Raw genomic sequence first — 16,882 nt, 5'->3', positions numbered from 1 at the left:
CTCGGGGGCGGGGAGGAGGGGGACCGGGCCGGGAGGCTACAGCACCGGCGGGTGGCTGGGGCTGGCCCCGGGCGCAGCCTGCCCTCGGTGAGCCCCGGCCCAGCGCGGAGCGCTCCCGCCGGCGCTGCGTCACTTCCGCCGCGCTGCCCCGCGCGACCCGCGGGCGGAAGTTCCGGTGCGAGCGCGTCGGGACCGGGAGGAGAGCGCGCGCCGGGCCCGCGGGAGAGGTGCGGGGGGGGGGGGGGGGGGCAGGGGGGCGGCGGCCGCACGCGCCACCGGGACGGGGCGGGGCAGGGCCAGCTCCCGGTGCTGAGGGGCTGGGAGGCGGCGGCGGGAGGCTGGGCGGGATGGCGGAGCCCCTTCTCCTCGTGTTTAACGGGGGGGAGCGGGGCGGTGCATCACCGGCGGGCCGGGCGCGGGGAGCATCCGGCAGAGGGGCTGCAGATCCCGGACCCCACTTCCCCTTTCCCGTTGCGGTTCCGGCCACGGTGGGTCCCGGTCGGGCCCGGTGGCCCTGCGGCCTCGTGGTCGGGGCGGCGGGGAGAAGCACGCTGCCGGTAACGGGGCCGTTCCACGCAGCGCGGAGCCGCCTTCCCGCCGCTGACCCACATCCTCTTGCCCCGTTGCCACGGGAAGCTGGCATCCCCGGTGCAGGCGGGGCAGCTCGTGGTGCGGCCGAACCGGCTGCCGCCCTCCCTCGCCCCCACGTCCCGCTCCCTCCCGTCCCGCCGCTCCCAGGCGGGACCTCTTCAGCCTCCTGTGGCCATTCCCTCCCGGCACAGGCTCTCCGCCGGTTCGTGCGGGCCTGCGGGAGCGGGAGGGGCTGGGGCTCGGTAATAAACGGCGGTTAACGACTTGCTCCTCTCCTGACAGCAACCGGGCCCGAGGAGGCTTCCCTGCCGGTGTCAGAGCCGCGGGGCAGGGGCAGGTGTGGGGTGCGGTGGCTCCGAGGCTGCCGCTGCAGCAGCCCCAGAGCGCTCCCGGGGGCTGCCTTGGTGCAGGCGGAGACCCCTCGGGGGCCTTTGTCCTTCCCGGGTCGTGTTTTGGCCTCTGCTCAAGCTGCGTTTGCGGTGGCAGCCATGGACCGTCCGGTGGGTGCCCCACGGGGGGAGCAGCAACACCCCACAGAGCTCCCGGGTGCCCCAGAGCGGTGCTCCGTGGGGGTACCCCAGAGAGGAGATCTATGGGGGTACCCCAGAGGGGTGATGTGTGGGGGTACCCCAGAGAGGAGATCTATGGGGGTACCCCAGAGGGGTGATGTGTGGGGGTACCCCAGAGAGGAGATCTATGGGGGTGCTCCAGAGGGGTGATCTGTAGGGGTGCCTCAAGAGTGGTGGTCTCTGGAAGCGCTTCAGAGGGGTGCTCCGTGGGGGTGCTTCAGGCAGCCGTGACCCTGAGCCCCCCCTTTCCCTGACGCCTCTGAGCGGGGCAGAGCTGCGGGGCATTGCTGCGGGGCATTGCTGCGGGGCAGAGCAGCGAGGCAGAGCAGCGGGGCAGAGCTGCGGGGCAGAGCAGCGGGGCAGAGCTGCGGGGCAGAGCAGCGGGGCAGAGCAGCGGGGCAGAGCAGCGAGGCAGAGCAGCGGGGCAGAGCTGCGGGGCAGAGCAGCGGGGCAGAGCAGCGAGGCAGAGCAGCGGGGCATTGCTGCGGGGCAGAGCAGCGAGGCAGAGCTGCGGGGCAGAGCAGCGGGGCAGAGCTGCGGGGCAGAGCTGCGGGGCAGAGCAGCGGGGCAGAGCTGCGGGGCAGAGCTGCGGGGCAGAGCAGCGAGGCAGAGCAGCGGGGCAGAGCAGCGAGGCAGAGCAGCGGGGCATTGCTGCGGGGCAGAGCAGCGAGGCAGAGCTGCGGGGCAGAGCAGCGGGGCAGAGCTGCGGGGCAGAGCTGCGGGGCAGAGCAGCGAGGCAGAGCTGCGGGGCAGAGCTGCGGGGCAGAGCTGCGGGGCAGAGCAGCGGGGCAGAGCTGCGGGGCAGAGCAGCGGGGCAGAGCAGCGGGGCAGAGCTGCGGGGCAGAGCAGCGAGGCAGAGCAGCGGGGCAGAGCAGCGAGGCAGAGCTGCGGGGCAGAGCAGCGGGGCAGAGCAGCGAGGCAGAGCAGCGGGGCAGAGCTGCGGGGCAGAGCAGCGGGGCAGAGCAGCGGGGCAGAGCTGCGGGGCAGAGCAGCGGGGCAGAGCTGCGGGGCAGAGCAGCGAGGCAGAGCAGCGGGGCAGAGCAGCGGGGCAGAGCTGCGGGGCAGAGCAGCGGGGCAGAGCTGCGGGGCAGAGCTGCGAGCCGGCGCTGCCCGGGGAGCAGGGTTTGGTGTGTGCCGCGGGAGCCGCTGCTGTGCCTGGCTGCTCTCGCCAGGGCCCTGGCATGTGCTGCTGCTCTGCCTGCTGGTGCTGACCCCGGGGCACCCACGGGCACGTGGGCTGCGTGTCTGTGAGGTCTGCCAGACCTCGGCCGTGTTTTGTTTGAGTCAGGGCAGCAGCTGACGAGCAGTTGGTGAAACGAGTTGGGCAGGTCTCGGGCAGGCTGGCAGAGGAGCTGCTGGTTTCTGGAGGGTAAGGCTGTCTTTGGCAGTACCGGGGGTTGGGGGGGGGGGGTGTTGGGTGGTCTCCTGCCATCCGAACCCCTCTGGGGTTGGTGTCTGCTGTGAGATGTGAAGGCTGGAGCAGGCGGTGGGGGCTGCTCTTGCTCTTTGGAGGTGATGGCAGCGTTGTCGATGTGCTCTGGTCCGCTCAGCCCCGGGTGGGAAGTGGGGTCTGGGGCCTGGCAGCTGAGGGATTGGTGCTGGGCTGGGGGCAGACACCGCCGACTGTGGCGGCTGGGGGTGGTGTCTGCTGCGGCCAGCTGCGGGACCAGGCTCCGGAGGTGGCGTTCAGCCCTTCCCGCGGGCTGCTGGCTGCTGTGGTAGGGACAGCAGTGCTGGCCCTGGCTGGCTGACCAGCGAGGAGGGGCAGGGATGCCATTGCCGGGGGGGGATGGTGGCAGCGCAGGGCCAGCCCAGGAGCTGGAGGCTGTGGTTTGCCCCTGCAGAGCTCCATGAAAGAGGGCTGGGGCTTTGCTGAGTGCTGCGCAGCCCTGCGCTGCTGCCTGCTGCTGCCTCCTGCCTCCCCAGCGCGGCAGATGTGGGTCAGGCTGCTCCTCGGCTCCGCTGGCAGCCGGGAGGGGATGCTGAGGCTGCGCCGTCGCCTGGCCACCCTCTGCCCACGTCCTCACGGGCCCAGAAATAACTTTGGCTCTGAGGTGTCACAAAACCAGCTCATTTTAACACTCCCAACACCCAGCACGCAGCTGGTGCTGCCGTGTGGGAAGTGTGTGCTGCTTCCTGACTCTCAAGCCAGGGACAGAGTTGGGCTGTCCCAGGAGCTTCAACGCCAAAGCCTTTGGTTTCCCCCTCCCCAGGTAGTCCCTCTGGAGCAAGCAGTTGCTGGAGAGGAAGAGAGGTTTCTTTTCCTGCCTTACCTTTGTCCCTCTGTCCTGCAGGTGCCAGTGTCTGCGTCCCCTCGGTGTATGTGTGGTAACAACATGTCTGTCCCCCTCCTCGCTGACGCAGTGACTGTCTCAGGGGCAGAGCGGGAGACTGCCGCGGTAAGGGCTGGACCTCTCCTGCCTCCCCTCCTGCTTCCCTTTGAGATGCTCTTGCCCTGGAGGGGAGAGCTGCCTTTGGCAGGCTCAGAGGGGCCATGGCTCTTGCTCTGGAGGGGAGAGCTGCCTTTGGCAGGCTCAGAGGGGCCATGGCTCTTGCTCTGGAGTGGAGAGCTGCCTTTGGCAGGCTCAGAGGGGCCATGGCTGTTGCTCTGGAGGGGAGAGCTGCCTTTGGCAGGCTCAGAGGGGCCATGGCTCTTGCTCTGGAGGGGAGAGCTGCCTTTGGCAGGCTCAGAGGGGCCATGGCTGTTGCTCTGGAGGGGAGAGCTGCCTTTGGCAGGCTCAGAGGGGCCATGGCTGTTGCTCTGGAGGGGAGAGCTGCCTTTGGCAGGCTCAGAGGGGCCATAATCCCTGAGACCTTCAGCTGTACCTCTGAGTGCATCAGAGCAGATGCAGGTGCAGCAGAATCTCGTCTTGCTGAGGGGCTGTAGCTGTCCTCTGGGCTGGGCTCTTTTGTTGCTGAGGCCTGGCCCAGCGTGGGCACAGCCTCACTGCCAGGCTTGACCTGCAGGAGAGCCGGTGGGGGGGGGAGGTTGGATCTGGTTTGGCTCTTTAAGCCTTAAAAAGCAAATGCCCCAATGAAAAGCCTCTCTCTTGCCCTGGGGCCGCTCCAGCTCCCTGTAGCTTAGGGGCTGCTGGGAGCCGAGCCGAGGGGGCTGTGGGGCTGGGTGCGGTGAGTGCCTGGCAGGCTGGTGCCGGTGCTGGGCAGCCGGGGGCGGGGTGGCGGCGGTGATGCGGCAGTTCCACCCACCCCTCACGCTCGGAATGCAGAGCCCTGTCATTAGCATCACCTCATTCCTGCCTGCTCCGAGTCAGTGAGTCAGTGGCCTCCTGCCGCCTCCCTGCCAGCCCAGCCCTGCCTCTGCCCGGCAGCCGCTGCCACACCAGCTGATGCTTTGTTTTTCTGCTTAACAGGTCATTTTTTTACATGGCCTTGGAGACACAGGGTGAGTATCCCTGGGGCCGGCACTGCCTGCGACCTGCCCTCTGCCGAGTGAGAGCTGGGACCTGGCTGGCTGCTGTGAGCACCCAGCGCTGCCTTCCCCAGCTTCAGGATTTGCCTGAGGCTCTGAGCTGGCCCCGGCAGCGGTGGCTGCAGCACCCCCGGCAGGGAATCTCGGGACAGCAGCTGTCTGCTCTTGAATATTTATGATGCCAGCAGCCTGGCAGCCCCCTGCCTCCTGCGGGTTTGATTTGCTGCTTCCTCTGAGGCGAGCAGATAAGCACTGCGGCTTTGCCAGGCCCTGGGACTTGGGTTGTGTCTGGGCAGGAGCAGCTCTCCACGTGTGTGAGGCCACGGCGTGAGGTGCAGCAGTGACAAAAGGCTTTTCCCTGGGAGGATTCTCCCTCCTCCTGTGCCAGCAGCAGCTCCAGCTGCAGGGCTTTGTGGGGTGGGTAGCCTGGAAAAGGGGAGGCTCAGGAGTGACCTCATAGCATTATAGAATCAGTCAGGCTTGGAAGGGACCACAAAGTCCAACCCCCCCTGCCATGGGCAGGGACACCTCACACTGCGTCAGGCTGCCCACAGCCTCATCCAGCCTGGCCCTAAACGCTCCCAGGGATGAGGCTTCCACCACCTCCCTGAGCAACCCCTGCCAGGCTCTCACCACCCTCATGCTGAAGAACTTCTTCCTAGCATCCAGGCTGACTCTCCCCATTTCCAGCTTTGTTCCCAGTTCTATCCCTACCTGACAGCCTAAAAAGTCCCTCCCCAGCTGTCTTGTAGCCCCCTTAAGATACTGAAAGGTCACAGTAAGGTCACCTGGGAGCCTTCTCCTCTCCAGACTGCACAGCCCCAAATGCCTCAGGCTCTCCTCACAGCAGAGCAGCTCCAGCCCTCTGCTCATCCTCCTGGCCCTTCTCTGCACACCTTCCAGCACCTCCATGTCCCTCTTGTCCCAGGGGCTCCAGAACTGGGTGCAGTACTCATTGCTGTCTACAACTACCTGAAGGAAGGCTATAGCCAGGTGGGGTTGGGCTCTGCTGCCAGGCAGCCAGGGCCAGAAGAAGGGGACACAGCCTCAAGCTGTGCCAGGGCAGGTTGAGGCTGGATGCTAGGAGGAAGTCGTTGCCAGAGAGAGTGATTGGGATTGGAATGGGCTGCCCAGGATGGTGGTGAAGGTGTCCAAAATAGACTGGCTGAGACACTTAGTGCCATGGTCTGGTTGCTTGGCCAGGGCTGGGTGCTAGTTGGGCTCCTGAGCTTGGAGCTCTCTTCCAACCTGCTGGATTCTGGTTCTGTTTGTGTGCTGCCTGTGCCCTGCCGTGGGTCGGGGCTGGGGGCTGACGCTGGGGTGCAGGCTGCTGGGAGGGGCAGCCCTGGAGAAAAGCTTCCCTTGGGGGAAATCCCTCACCCACCTTTGCCAGCATCCTCCAAACACTGAGGCAAGCCTTGACCTCCCTGCTGCCCTCTGCTCTGTCCCCAGGCACAGCTGGGCTGATGCCCTCTCCTCCATCCGCCTGCCCTACGTGAAGTACATCTGCCCTCACGCGTAAGTGCTGCCCTGCTTCGGGCAGGGCCCTGGGGGAGCCTGGCAGGGCTGTGCTGCTGGTGCCTGCTGCTCAGGCTGTCTGGAGAGGCAGAAGGTGGCCTGTGCCATGACCTGCCCGCGGGGATGTGCAGTGAGACCTGCTCTCCTGCTGTGCTTGGCTCATGCAGGGCCCCAGCCCTGATATTTTCTGCCTGCAGGCAAAGTGCTTTCCCACAGAGCTGATCAGTGCAGGAGCTGCTGCTCTTAGCCTGGTTTCTTCCCCCCCTCCACCTCCCTGATGGCTGCTGTGAAAGCCAAAAGCCTTGGAGCTCCTTCCCTGTCCCTGTGCCGAGGCAGGGTGGGGGCAGGAAGGGGAAGGAAACCCTCCCTGCTGTGTCCCCAGCATGGAAGGATGCCAGGGGGGCACTCACTGGGCTGGGGAGGGCCTTGGCTTCCTGGTGTGCTGTCTGAGGAGCAGAGTCAGCCACCCTGACAGCAGCTCCTGGCTCAGCAGCAGCAAACAGTCTGTCTGCTTGGCAACACTGTGGAGCTGCCAGCTCAGCTGGGACCCACCTGGGGCTCACAGCTGGTCCCTGGGGTCACCTTGCAGCCCCCAGGCTAGGTTTGGTGGCACTGGCCCTCTGCTGTCCCTTGGCCTGTGGCTGCAGGCAGAAGGGAGGCTCCCCCTGCTCCCCTCACCTGGACCTGCATCCACTGCTCTTGAGCTGAGACACCCAAACTCTTCTCTCCACAGGCCACGGATCCCAGTGACCCTCAACATGAAGATGGTTATGCCCTCCTGGTCAGTGCCTTGGGTGGCAGAGGTGCCTGGGACCCTTTTGGGGGTGTATTTTGGGGAGTGAGAGGGATGGGAGGTTTGAAGGGCCAGAATGCACCTCCCTGTAGGAAGAAGTCAGGGGCAGGGCAGAGCACAGCCAGCTCCTGCCTCCCCACAACCCTGGGGGCTGGGAGAGGTTTGGGACTAACCCTTCTGCTTCTCCCAGGTTTGACCTGATGGGGTTGACTCCAGATGCACCTGAGGATGAAGCTGGAATCAAGAAAGCTGCAGAGAACAGTAAGAGGCTTTGGGGAGGGGGAAGTGCTGAGCTGCTGGGTGCCTCGCTGGGGCAGCAGTGGGCATCTTCCTTTCACCTCTCCTTCCACTCTGCTCTCCTGGTGGTCTCAGCCCACCTGGGACCTCTGGCACCTGCCTCTCCCTGGTGTGCTGGGTGTCCCTTGTGCACCCCTAGGCCCAGGGTGTGCTGCTCTTGTCCCCCCCATCACCTCTCACTGACCTATTGCTCCATCTTCCTCCAGTTAAAGCGATTATTGAGCACGAGATGAAGAATGGGATCCCCCCCAACCGCATCATCCTGGGGGGCTTCTCACAGGTGAGCTGCTGGGGCTGAGGTGGAGCAGAGCCAGGGTTGGGTCCCCTCTTCCCCCCTCGAAAGACACCCCTCAAAGGGAGCACCTGTGGCAGGGAGGTGGGTGGATGTTGGGTGAGCTGGGGCAGGTGGGTACCCCCGGCTCTGTGCCCCCCCATGGCACTAACAGCCCTTCCTCATCTGCTGCAGGGCGGTGCCTTGTCGCTGTACACAGCTCTCACCTGCCAGCACCAGCTGGCTGGCATCGTGGCACTCAGCTGCTGGCTCCCGCTGCACAAGGCCTTCCCACAGGTACCTGGCACTGCCAGCACTCCTCTTGCCAGAGGCAGGGTGGGTGGGGGTAGGTTTTCCCTGCTGGAGTTCACAGTGAGCTCAGGGTTGCTGCAGGCACGAGGTGCCTGTGGCAGGGATTTAATCCCCACACCCCTGGGCTGGGACTGGGGGCAGGTGAAGGCACAGCAGAGGTCAGAGCTCTGCTGCTGATCTGAGGTGGGCACCTGCGAGCCGAGCTCCTCACCAAGCGTCCTGGTGCCCTCTGGGCAGCAGCTTTGTCCCAGTGGCAGCCTGGGGGGGGAAGCCTTTGGTGGCAGGACGGCAGGCGCTGTGTGAGCAGTGCTCCTGAGGAGGGGGAGCTGCCAGGTGCTGTCTGCAGGGGGACACAGCTGAAGCAGCTGCCTCGATCCCTGCTGAGGCTGCCCTCTCCTGGGCACCCCTGAGCTGTCCCTCCCTGTCTGCAGGCGGCCAGTAACGGCGTGAACAAGGACATTGCCATCCTGCAGTGCCACGGCGAGATGGACCCCATGATCCCGGTGCGCTTCGGGGCCCTCACCGCCGAGAAGCTCAAATCTGTCGTCAGCCCCAACAAGGTCCAGTTCAAGACCTACCCGGGTGTGATGCACAGTTCCTGCCCTCAGGTCAGTGCCCCGGGCTGGGCTCATGGAGTGAGTCTGGTTGGGAAAGGATCTTGGGATGCTGGAGTGCAGCCCTCACCCCAGCGCTGCCAGGGGGCCTCGGTGCCACAGCCCCAGGGCTCGAAAGCTCTCCAGGGATGGGGACTCCAGCGCTGCCCTGGGCAGCCTGGGCCAGGTCTTGACTGCCCTTCTGGGGAGGAAATTGTTCTTCATGTCCGAACTAAACCTGCCCTGGGGCAGCTTGAGGCTTTCCCATCTTGTCTTGTTCCTGGGAGAAGAGACCAATCCCACCTGGCTCCAGCCTCCTTTCAGGGAGCTGTAGAGAGCAGTGAGGCCTCCCCTCAGCCTCCTCTTCTCCAGGCTGCACACCCCCAGCCCCCTCAGCTGCTCCTCCCCAGCCCTGCTCTCCAGACCCTTCCCCAGCGTCGTTGTCCTCCTCTGGACCTGCTGCTCAGTGCCGTTCTGGACGGGGCTGGCAGGAGCTGTTCTCCCCTTTGGCACTGCCCCTGTCAGGCTGGGTCAGGCAGGACAGGGGCAGTGCCCGGTGCAGAGCACCCAGGCCGTGCCTGGCCCCCAGTTCCCCGCGGGACTGCTGCCCCCAGCCCGCCCGGGCAGGGCCCCGCAGCGACGCTCCCTGTGCCCTGCTCAGGAGATGATGGCGGTGAAGGAGTTCATCGAGAAGCTGCTGCCCCGGATCTGAGCGGAGCCGACCCAGACTGTCGCGGGGAAGGACGCCGAGGTGGCAGCCGCTGCCCTGTCCCCTGTGACCTGTCCACTGCGAACGGAAGCCATGGCACCCCTGGCACCCCTGGCACCCCCTCCGCCCCTGCCGCCGCGCCCCCGCCGCCGCCTGGCGCCGCCGCCGCCTCCCCGCTGCGCTCGGAGCCCGGAGCGGAGCTGGCCAAGGCGAGTCCTGCGGCGGCCTTTCCTCTCCTGCTCTGGCTCCCGGCGGTGCCCGTGGAGCTCACCGCCCCGCAGCTCCCGGTGCCGGCCGCCTGGGGTCTGGCCCTGGCACGGGCGGGTCAGGGTCAGGGCTGGGGCCGTGCCCTGCGGCGAGGGAGCGGGCACGGGGCAGGGGCAGCCTCCGCGGCAGACTCTGCCCCTGCTCTGCCCTCGGCCCAGCCTCCAGCAGGCGACTCTCAAGTTTCCAGCCTGAGCTGAGGAACTTGGGACTCTCCTGGGAGTGCCTCTGCCCTGCCTGCCCGGGCCGGGGGCAGCCCCCACGCCGCTCCCCAGCCCCGCAGGGGGCCTGGCCCCTGCCCTGTCGCACACGCACACTCCCTGTGCCCCTGCAGCCTCAGCCCTCGGCTTGCGGCACCTCTGCCCTCCTGCAGATAATCTCCCTCCTCCTCTTGTTGCTGTTACAATCTCCTCCTCAGCCCATCGAGGGGCCTCAGAGGCTTCTCTCCCTCCCTTGGCCCAGCTCTGTGCCCTCACAGCCCCAGAGCACTGCCGCTGACAGCCTGGTTCTGAGCGGCTGTGCCGTGGAGCCTGGTCCTTAGCGTCTCTCTTGCTGCTACTTCTCCTTCCTTTAGGACCTGCTTTGGCTCAGGGAGGGAGAGCAGAGGTGAGGAGAGGCCCCCAGGGGTGGTGCCTGGCCCTGCCTGGTGCAGCTGGAGGAAGCAGGTTTGCTCCCAGCCATCATCTCACCAGCATCTAACACCCAGACGCAGCCTGCCCTGCCCTGGGGGGCAGTGTGGGGGTCTCCCTGCTCCCCAAGGCCAGGGCCTCTCTTGGCCTCTCCATGTACAATCACAGGTGTCCCTGGGGGCCCTCAGTGCCCGGAGCCTGCGGCCAAGGCTTTGTCCTCTCTCGAGTGGTGGCCGTGGCTGGGGCTGGGGGGCCAAGCCTGTCCCCACCAGTGAGCAGCTCCCCGGGCACAGGACCCTGAATGTCTCCTCCGTGGGTGGGCTCTTGGCCTTCCCCTCCCCGAGGGCTGTCGCTGTTGAGCAGCACTGCCCTTGGCCTCGCCTCTGCTCCACGGGCTGAGCCCAGCACTGCTGGGTACCCCCAGGGCGGAGCTGCCCTTCTGGTCCCTTGAGAACCACACCACGAACCCCTCCTGAGCCCGGGGGCTGCGGCTGCCTCCTGCCGCTCCAGCTCTGCGGGAGGCGAGGCCGTGCCCAGCCCCATGCCCTGCCCTGCTCGGTGCCCCTGGCCAGCTCCGTGCTGTGGCTGGTCCCGCTCCGGGGGCAGGTGGGGCTGGGGGCGGCTGCAGCAGCTCTGCCCCAGCTCTGCCCTCCCTGCCTGGGATGCGTAAAGCAATAAGCTGCTCTCCGGAGAGTCAGAGCTGTCAGCCCCATCCTTGCTCCTGGTTGGGGATTGAGGTTATGGAGTTTTGGGTTGGTTTTGGTTTTTTCCCTCCTTCCTCTTCCTCCTGGAAGTCTTAAACCCAGCAAACCTGCTGCTGGTGCCGGGGGGAGCTCTGCTCTTGCCTGGCGTGGAGCTCAGTCCTGCTCTTTTCTTTGACCTTCGCTGTTTTATTGCTGCTGTGTCCTCCCCTCCGGCGGGCGGGGAGGAGCCCGGAGGGGCTGGCCGGGACAGGGACGCAGCTCCCTGCGGGATGCCCGAGGGCTGGCAGATGGACAGAATGACCTATTTGACTGTGAACTGGAACCATGCGCCGAGCTGGGGGCCTGGCACTCGTGGCCATCCTTGGGCACGACACGGGGCAGGGGGGTTAGGGGGAGGGGGGGGGGTGCCCTTTGCAGAGCATTCCTGCTCACTCCCCACCTGGGCAGCACAGGCCTGGGCAGGGCTGTGCTGAGGACCCGGGAGGGCGAACAGCTTCTCTCCATTCCTCAATGCAGCTTTTCTTTGGGTTGGGTTTTTGTTTTGGTTCCCTTCTCTGTTTTGTCTTCCTTGTAAATGTTTGGGGTATTATTTTTTTTTTCCTTTTATTTTCATGTGTGTGTTCCACAGAGTCAGACTCAAGGTTAAATAAATCATGAACCTCCCCCGGAGCTGCTCTGGTGTCATTCGTGGCTGGGGCAGGAGCAGCAGGAGGCTCCCCAGCCTCCCCCCCACCTGGCCCCCTGCCCGCCCCCAGGGCAGCAGCTGTGGCTGAGCAGCGGCAGAGGAGAGCTGCAGCTCAGAAAGTAAGAAAGCTTATTTAAGAACAACTGAAAAGCTCCATTCAGAACTTAGCCACAGAAGTTATTACTCAGCCTGCTGCCAGCCCAGCCCAGCCCCACGGCCGCGGCGGGGCCCGGCCAGCCCCTGGAGCTGCCACTAATAAACAGGAGCTGCCAGCTGAGCACAGCCTGCTCCCGGGGAGCCTTTGGCAATGCGAGCAGGGAAAAGGCTGCCACAGGCAACGTGGAAGCAAAAAAGGCAGGCAGCAGCCAAGGGCAGCAGAGAGGCTGAGAGCCCAGGGCTGGCTCCAGTGGCTGAGCAGGAGCAAGCAGGAGATGAGGCTTGGCCTCCAAAACCATGCTGGGGAGGGAAAAAAGGGTGGATGAGGCCCTTGGGAGTTAGCAAGGGCTGGGGAAATAGGCCGTGGCAGGGTTGGGATGTGACTAGTCCCTGTGGGAATGGGGGGTTCCTGGGGCCTGAGGCCATGAGGTAGGTGCTCAGCAGACCTCTGTGCCCAGGGCAGGGGGCACTGGGTGCCCCAGCCTTCATCCTGGGTCTGGTCCATGAGGTGGGCAGGTTGGGGACAGGTGGAGCAGGCAGTGGGTGCTTGCCTCTGCGGGACTCACATGTTTGAGTGCTGGATGTGACCACTGCCAGTGGTGGCTCCAGAGACCAGCCAAGCTGCTGGGGCTGGCAGCAGCCCCTGTGCATTCTCAGCAGAGGGTTTCAGCTCTGGGTGCCAAAGCTGGGCCTTGACTCTGCTCCTCCTTGTGTTCTACTCTGTGAAACGCAAAGGAGCTGGGGGGGATGAGGAGGGGAGAGGCTGGGGCTGCTCCTGGCCTTTCTGCCCCACGCAGGGGGCAGGAATTGTAGCCAGACTGCTCACAACCTGTCTGGGCCCACAGGGGGAAGGCAGAGCTGGGCTGGAGCAGGCAGCCAGGCAAGCCCCAAGGCAGCCAGGCAAGCCCCCAGGCCCTGGCTCAGTTCTTGCTGAAGCCAGTGGGGTTCTGCAGCTGCCACCGCCACAGGTCCTCGCCTGCAACAGGAAGAGAGCAGCAGTGAGGGGGGGGGCAGGAGAGGGGCAGCTGGTGGCACAGAGTGCCAGGGGAGGGGCTGCTGCTCTTACACATCTTGTCCAGGCCACAGGCAGCTTTCCAGCCCAGCTCCCGCTCGGCCAGCGCGGGGTTGGCGTAGCAGGAGGCCACATCTCCCTCCCGCCGGCCCACAACCTTGTACTTGACCTGCAGGGAGAGCAGCACCCTGGGGCTGGGCACTCCTGGGGCTCCTCAGAGGGCACTCAGGAGCTGAGGGAGCGGTGCCAGTGGCTGCTGCAGATGCAGCACAAAGGCTCCCGTGGCACTGACAGCCTGGCACGGCGGCAGCAGCTGCCTGTGTGCCCACAGCCCTGCAGGCTGCAGGTCAGACCTTACCTCCCTTCCTGAGGCTTTCTCCATGGCCTGGATCATCTGCAGGACAGAGTAGCCAGTGCCTGTGCCCAGGTTGTAGACCTGGGAGGAGGACAAGGGATGGGGCTCAGCTTCTTTTGCAAGGGGAAAAGGCTCAGGCCCTGCTTTAGCTGCCCTGGGGCTGGACAAGCCTGGTCCTGGTCCAGCCCAGCCCAGCCAACAGCTCCCTCGGTACCTTGCAGCCACAGTTCTCCTTCAGCTTCCTCAAGGCAGCGAGGTGGCCCTTGGCCAAATCCACCACGTGGATGTAATCCCTGACACCTGTGGGGACGCAGGGGGTGAGGGTAAATCCCTCCTGGCAGGGGTGCAGCTGTGCCAGCTGCCCCAGGAGCCAGCGTCCACACTACCTGTTCCGTCCTCTGTCTTGTAGTCGCTGCCGAACACGCTCAGGAACTCTCTGCGCCCCACGGCCACCTGCGCAGACACAGAGCCCCCTCAGCCTGTGCCCACACGGGGGCGCTCCCAGCTGCAGCGGGGCCTCACCTGTGCCACGTAGGGCATGAGGTTGTTTGGGATGCCCTGAGGATCCTCTCCAATCATGCCTGACTCGTGGGCACCGATGGGGTTGAAGTAGCGCAGGATAACAGCGTTCCAGTCCTGGGGGGACAGAGGTGGCTGCTGGGGAGGCTCTGCTGCTGCTGCCTGATCCCTTCAGGCTGTGCTGCTGCCTGCTCCCCCCAGCCTCTGCTGCTGCTGCTGCCTGCTCACCCCAGGCTGTGCTGCCACCTCCCCGCTGGGCTCTGCTCCAGGGGGAAAAGACCTCAGTTCCCAGCCCTGCAGGGCCTGGGGCAGCTCCTCACCCTCTCTGCTTTGCAGAGGTCTCGAATCATCTCCTCGATGAAGTACTTGGATTTGCCGTAGGGGTTGGTGCAGCCTCCCACCGGGTGGCTCTCATCCAGGGGCAGGTACTGGGGGTCTCCATAGACGGTGGCAGAGCTGCTGAAGACGATGTCCTTCACGCCATGAGCCTTCATGGTCTGGGGAGCAGGGACACGGTGCCACTGAGCCAGCCAGCTCCACACCTCCCAGCTCAGCCCTCCACCACCACACCCCCGGGGCAGAGGGAGCACCACAAGGAGCAGGCAGCCAGCAGGCCACCCCCAGTGCCCTTGTGGCCCCGAGCACCACACACTGCCCTCCTGCTTCCACTCACCTCCAGCAGCCGGATGGTGCCGGTGAGGTTCACCCTGTAGTACTCCAGGGGCTTCTGCACAGACTCCCCCACGGCCTTCAGCCCTGCAAAGTGCATCACAGCTGAGAAGTGATGCTGCAGAGTCAGAAAGGGCTTGGGGTTAGTGCACAGTAACAGCAAACACAACCTCTGGGTAGAACCCAGAGAGAAGCCTCCCCAGCAGCAGAACCCAGAGAGAAGCCTCCCCAGGAGATTCCCTGTGTGGCCTTCATGCTGCAGAGGAACATTTGCTGGTCCCAGCCTTTCCTCAGCACTGTCCACCCAGCTCAGCTCCTGCCCAGGCTACATCTCCAGCACAACCACCTTGGGGCACTGCAGCCTTGCTCCCACCTTGCTGAAGAGCTCCTGCAGCGCTGCCCCGTCGGTGATGTCCAGCTCCTGGAAGAGGAGAGGCTGCTGTGTGATCTGCTGCACACGCCGCAGGCTCTCGGGGAGCACATCTGCCCCTGGGGAGATGAAGAGAGTGAGGGGCTGGGAGAGCTGCAGCTTCTGGCAGAGCACAGAATCACAGAATCCAGCAAGTTGGAGGAGATCTCCAAGCTCTGCCAGCCCAGCCTAGCACCCAACCCTATCCAACCAACCAGACCATGGCACTAAGTGCCCCAGCCAGGCTTGGCTTCAACACCTCCAGCCACAGCCACTCCACCACCTCCCTGGGCAGCCCATTCCAATGCCAATCACTCTCTCTGACAACAACTTCCTCCTCACATCCAGCCTCAACCTGCCCTGGCACAGCTTCAGGCTGTGTCCCCTTCTTCTGTTGCTGGCTGCCTGGCAGCAGAGCCCAACCCCACCTGGCTACAGCCTCCCTGCAGGCAGCTGCAGGCAGCAATGAGCTCTGCCCTGAGCCTCCTCTGCTGCAGGCTGCACCCCCCCAGCTCCCTCAGCCTCTCCTCACAGGGCTGTGCTCCAGGCCCCTCCCCAGCCTTGCTGCCCTGCTCTGGGCACCTTCCAGCACCTCAACATCTCTCTGCAATGGAGGAGCCCAGAACTGGACACAGCACTGCAGGTGTGGCCTGAGCAGTGCTGAGCACAGAGGCAGAATAACCTCCCTTGTCCTGCTGCCCACACTGCTCCTGAGCCAGCCCAGGATGCCACTGGCTCTGCTGCCCACCTGGGCACTGCTGCCTCATCTTCAGCTCCTCTCTCCCAGCACCCCCAGCTCCTTCTCTGCCTGGCTGCTCTCAGCCACTCTGGCCCCAGCCTGCAGTGCTGCTTGGGGTTGTTGTGACCAAAGTGCAGAACCCTGCACTTGGCTTTGTTCAGTCTCATCCCCTTGGCCTCTGCCCACCCATCCAGCCTGGCCAGGTCCCTCTGCAGGGCTCTGCTACCCTCCAACAGCTCCACAGCTGCTCCTAGCTTGGTGTCATCTGCAAACTTACTGATGTTGGACTCAATCCCCTGGCCCAGATCATCAGTATAGATATTGAACAGGACCAGGCTCAGCACTGATCCCTTGCACAGGAAGGGACAAAGGTTCTCCATACCTCGGATGGCATTGTGGAAGTTGTCTATGACCACAGGGCTGTAGCCAGCCTGCAGCAGCTCCAGCACACAGTGGCTGCCGATGTAGCCAGCGCCGCCGGTCACCAGGATCTTCTCTGCCATGGCTCCCTGGGGAAGAAAAGGTCCTTCAGAGCCAAGCACAAACCCTGTGAGGAGAGGCTGAGGGAGCTGAGGTTGTGCAGCCTACAGCAGAGGAGGCTCAGGGCAGAGCTGATTGCTGCCTGCAGCTGCCTGCAGGGAGGCTGTAGCCAGGTGGGGTTGGGCTCTGCTGCCAGGCAGGCAGCAACAGAAGAAGGGGACACAGCCTCAAGCTGTGCCAGGCCAGGTTGAGGCTGGATGTGAGGAGGAAGTTGTTGGCAGAGAGAGTGATTGGCACTGGAATGGGCTGCCCAGGGAGGTGGTGGAGTGGCTGTGGCTGGAGGTGTTGCAGCCAAGCCTGGCTGGGGCACTTAGTGCCATGGTGTGGTTGGTTGGGCAGGGCTGGGTGCTAGGTTGGGCTGGAGGAGCTTGGAGCTCTCTTCCAACCTGTTTGATTCTATGGAGCACTTTGTGGGGCGTGCAGGACAGCCAGGGGCCATGGGAGGGAAGGGGCAGGCAGGACATGGGCACTGTCACGTCAGCACTGCCTCCGGGTACACCCCGTGCTTGGCGGGGCCAGGGCCAGGACGACATCCGGAGAGCAAAGGGCTGGGCAGGTAGCAGCACACCCTGCCAGCCAGCCTGGGTCACATCTGCTGGGCAGGGAGAGGCTGCCTGGCACTTGTCACACGGGGCAGAAGCCTCTGTCCTTCTGCCAAGCCCAGCCAAGCTGCTGGGGTCACCATCCCCTGCAGCACAGACCCCTCTGGCCAGGTCACCCCAGAGCACAAGGGCAGAGCTCAGCTCACGGCACCCACATAGGCATCAGCTCTGAGATCACCTCTACAGCAGTCCCAGCTCCCTGCAGGCTCCTTGCCCTGCTGGGCAGCGTCCCTGTGCCACTCCTGCTCTCCAGGCAGGAGAGGGAACTCGCTTGGGCACCAGCGTGCAGGAGGCACAGGGAAGTTTTCCATCCCGGGGGACTTGGTCACGCTCAGAGCTGCATCTCAAGCTCAAAACCAAACTGAAACTCCTGAATTGTCCTGTCCTGTGCCTGCTGCCAGCCCCAGGGCTTCTCTGGCAGCCAAGGCAGGCAGCTCCGGGGGGGGGGGGCAGGGCCGGGGCTGGGCAGGTGAGGGCTGGAAGCCCAAACCCTCCTTTGCCAGCAGGTGAGGCGGG

At 64.9% G+C, this 16,882-nt stretch overlaps 2 protein-coding genes across 5 annotated transcripts; one reads left to right on the top strand and one right to left on the bottom strand.

Annotated features, from left to right (window-relative positions):
• Window positions 1–24: 24 nt before the first annotated feature.
• On the top strand, window positions 25–9,965 carry LYPLA2 (lysophospholipase 2). 3 transcript variants are annotated; one of them, XM_064172899.1, is made up of 10 exons: window positions 25–227; window positions 3,455–3,559; window positions 4,532–4,563; window positions 6,043–6,108; window positions 6,842–6,889; window positions 7,092–7,162; window positions 7,405–7,478; window positions 7,665–7,766; window positions 8,213–8,389; window positions 9,036–9,965. In XM_064172899.1, exons 2-10 carry the CDS (start codon window positions 3,482–3,484, stop codon window positions 9,084–9,086), a joined length of 699 nt encoding a protein of 232 aa, XP_064028969.1. In that variant the 5' UTR covers window positions 25–227; window positions 3,455–3,481; the 3' UTR covers window positions 9,087–9,965. The 3 variants fall into 3 exon arrangements, with proteins under 3 accessions (XP_064028969.1, XP_064028968.1, XP_064028970.1); XM_064172898.1 differs by lacking the exon at window positions 25–227 and adding an exon at window positions 381–488; XM_064172900.1 differs by lacking the exon at window positions 25–227 and adding an exon at window positions 2,285–2,529.
• A 1,529-nt stretch (window positions 9,966–11,494) lies between these two features.
• GALE (UDP-galactose-4-epimerase) lies at window positions 11,495–15,728 on the bottom strand. Of its 2 annotated transcripts, XM_064172897.1 has the most exons (10): window positions 15,607–15,728; window positions 14,450–14,565; window positions 14,081–14,194; window positions 13,728–13,904; window positions 13,411–13,524; window positions 13,275–13,341; window positions 13,103–13,188; window positions 12,892–12,969; window positions 12,588–12,702; window positions 12,359–12,497 (listed from the first exon to the last, which is right to left on the bottom strand). In XM_064172897.1, the coding sequence occupies exons 1-10, from the start codon at window positions 15,725–15,727 to the stop codon at window positions 12,442–12,444; spliced, it is 1,044 nt and encodes a 347-aa protein (XP_064028967.1). In that variant the 5' UTR covers window position 15,728; the 3' UTR covers window positions 12,359–12,441. The 2 variants fall into 2 exon arrangements, with proteins under 2 accessions (XP_064028966.1, XP_064028967.1); XM_064172896.1 differs by lacking the exon at window positions 12,588–12,702 and having other exon boundaries at window positions 11,495–12,497.
• Window positions 15,729–16,882: the final 1,154 nt, after the last annotated feature.

Source organism: Pogoniulus pusillus, chromosome 37 (genome assembly GCF_015220805.1).
Source record: "Pogoniulus pusillus isolate bPogPus1 chromosome 37, bPogPus1.pri, whole genome shotgun sequence".
Lineage (NCBI taxonomy): Eukaryota > Metazoa > Chordata > Aves > Piciformes > Lybiidae > Pogoniulus > Pogoniulus pusillus.
The sequence above is the reverse complement of the archived record's forward strand: the minus strand, read 5'-3'. Positions and strand labels throughout refer to the sequence as shown.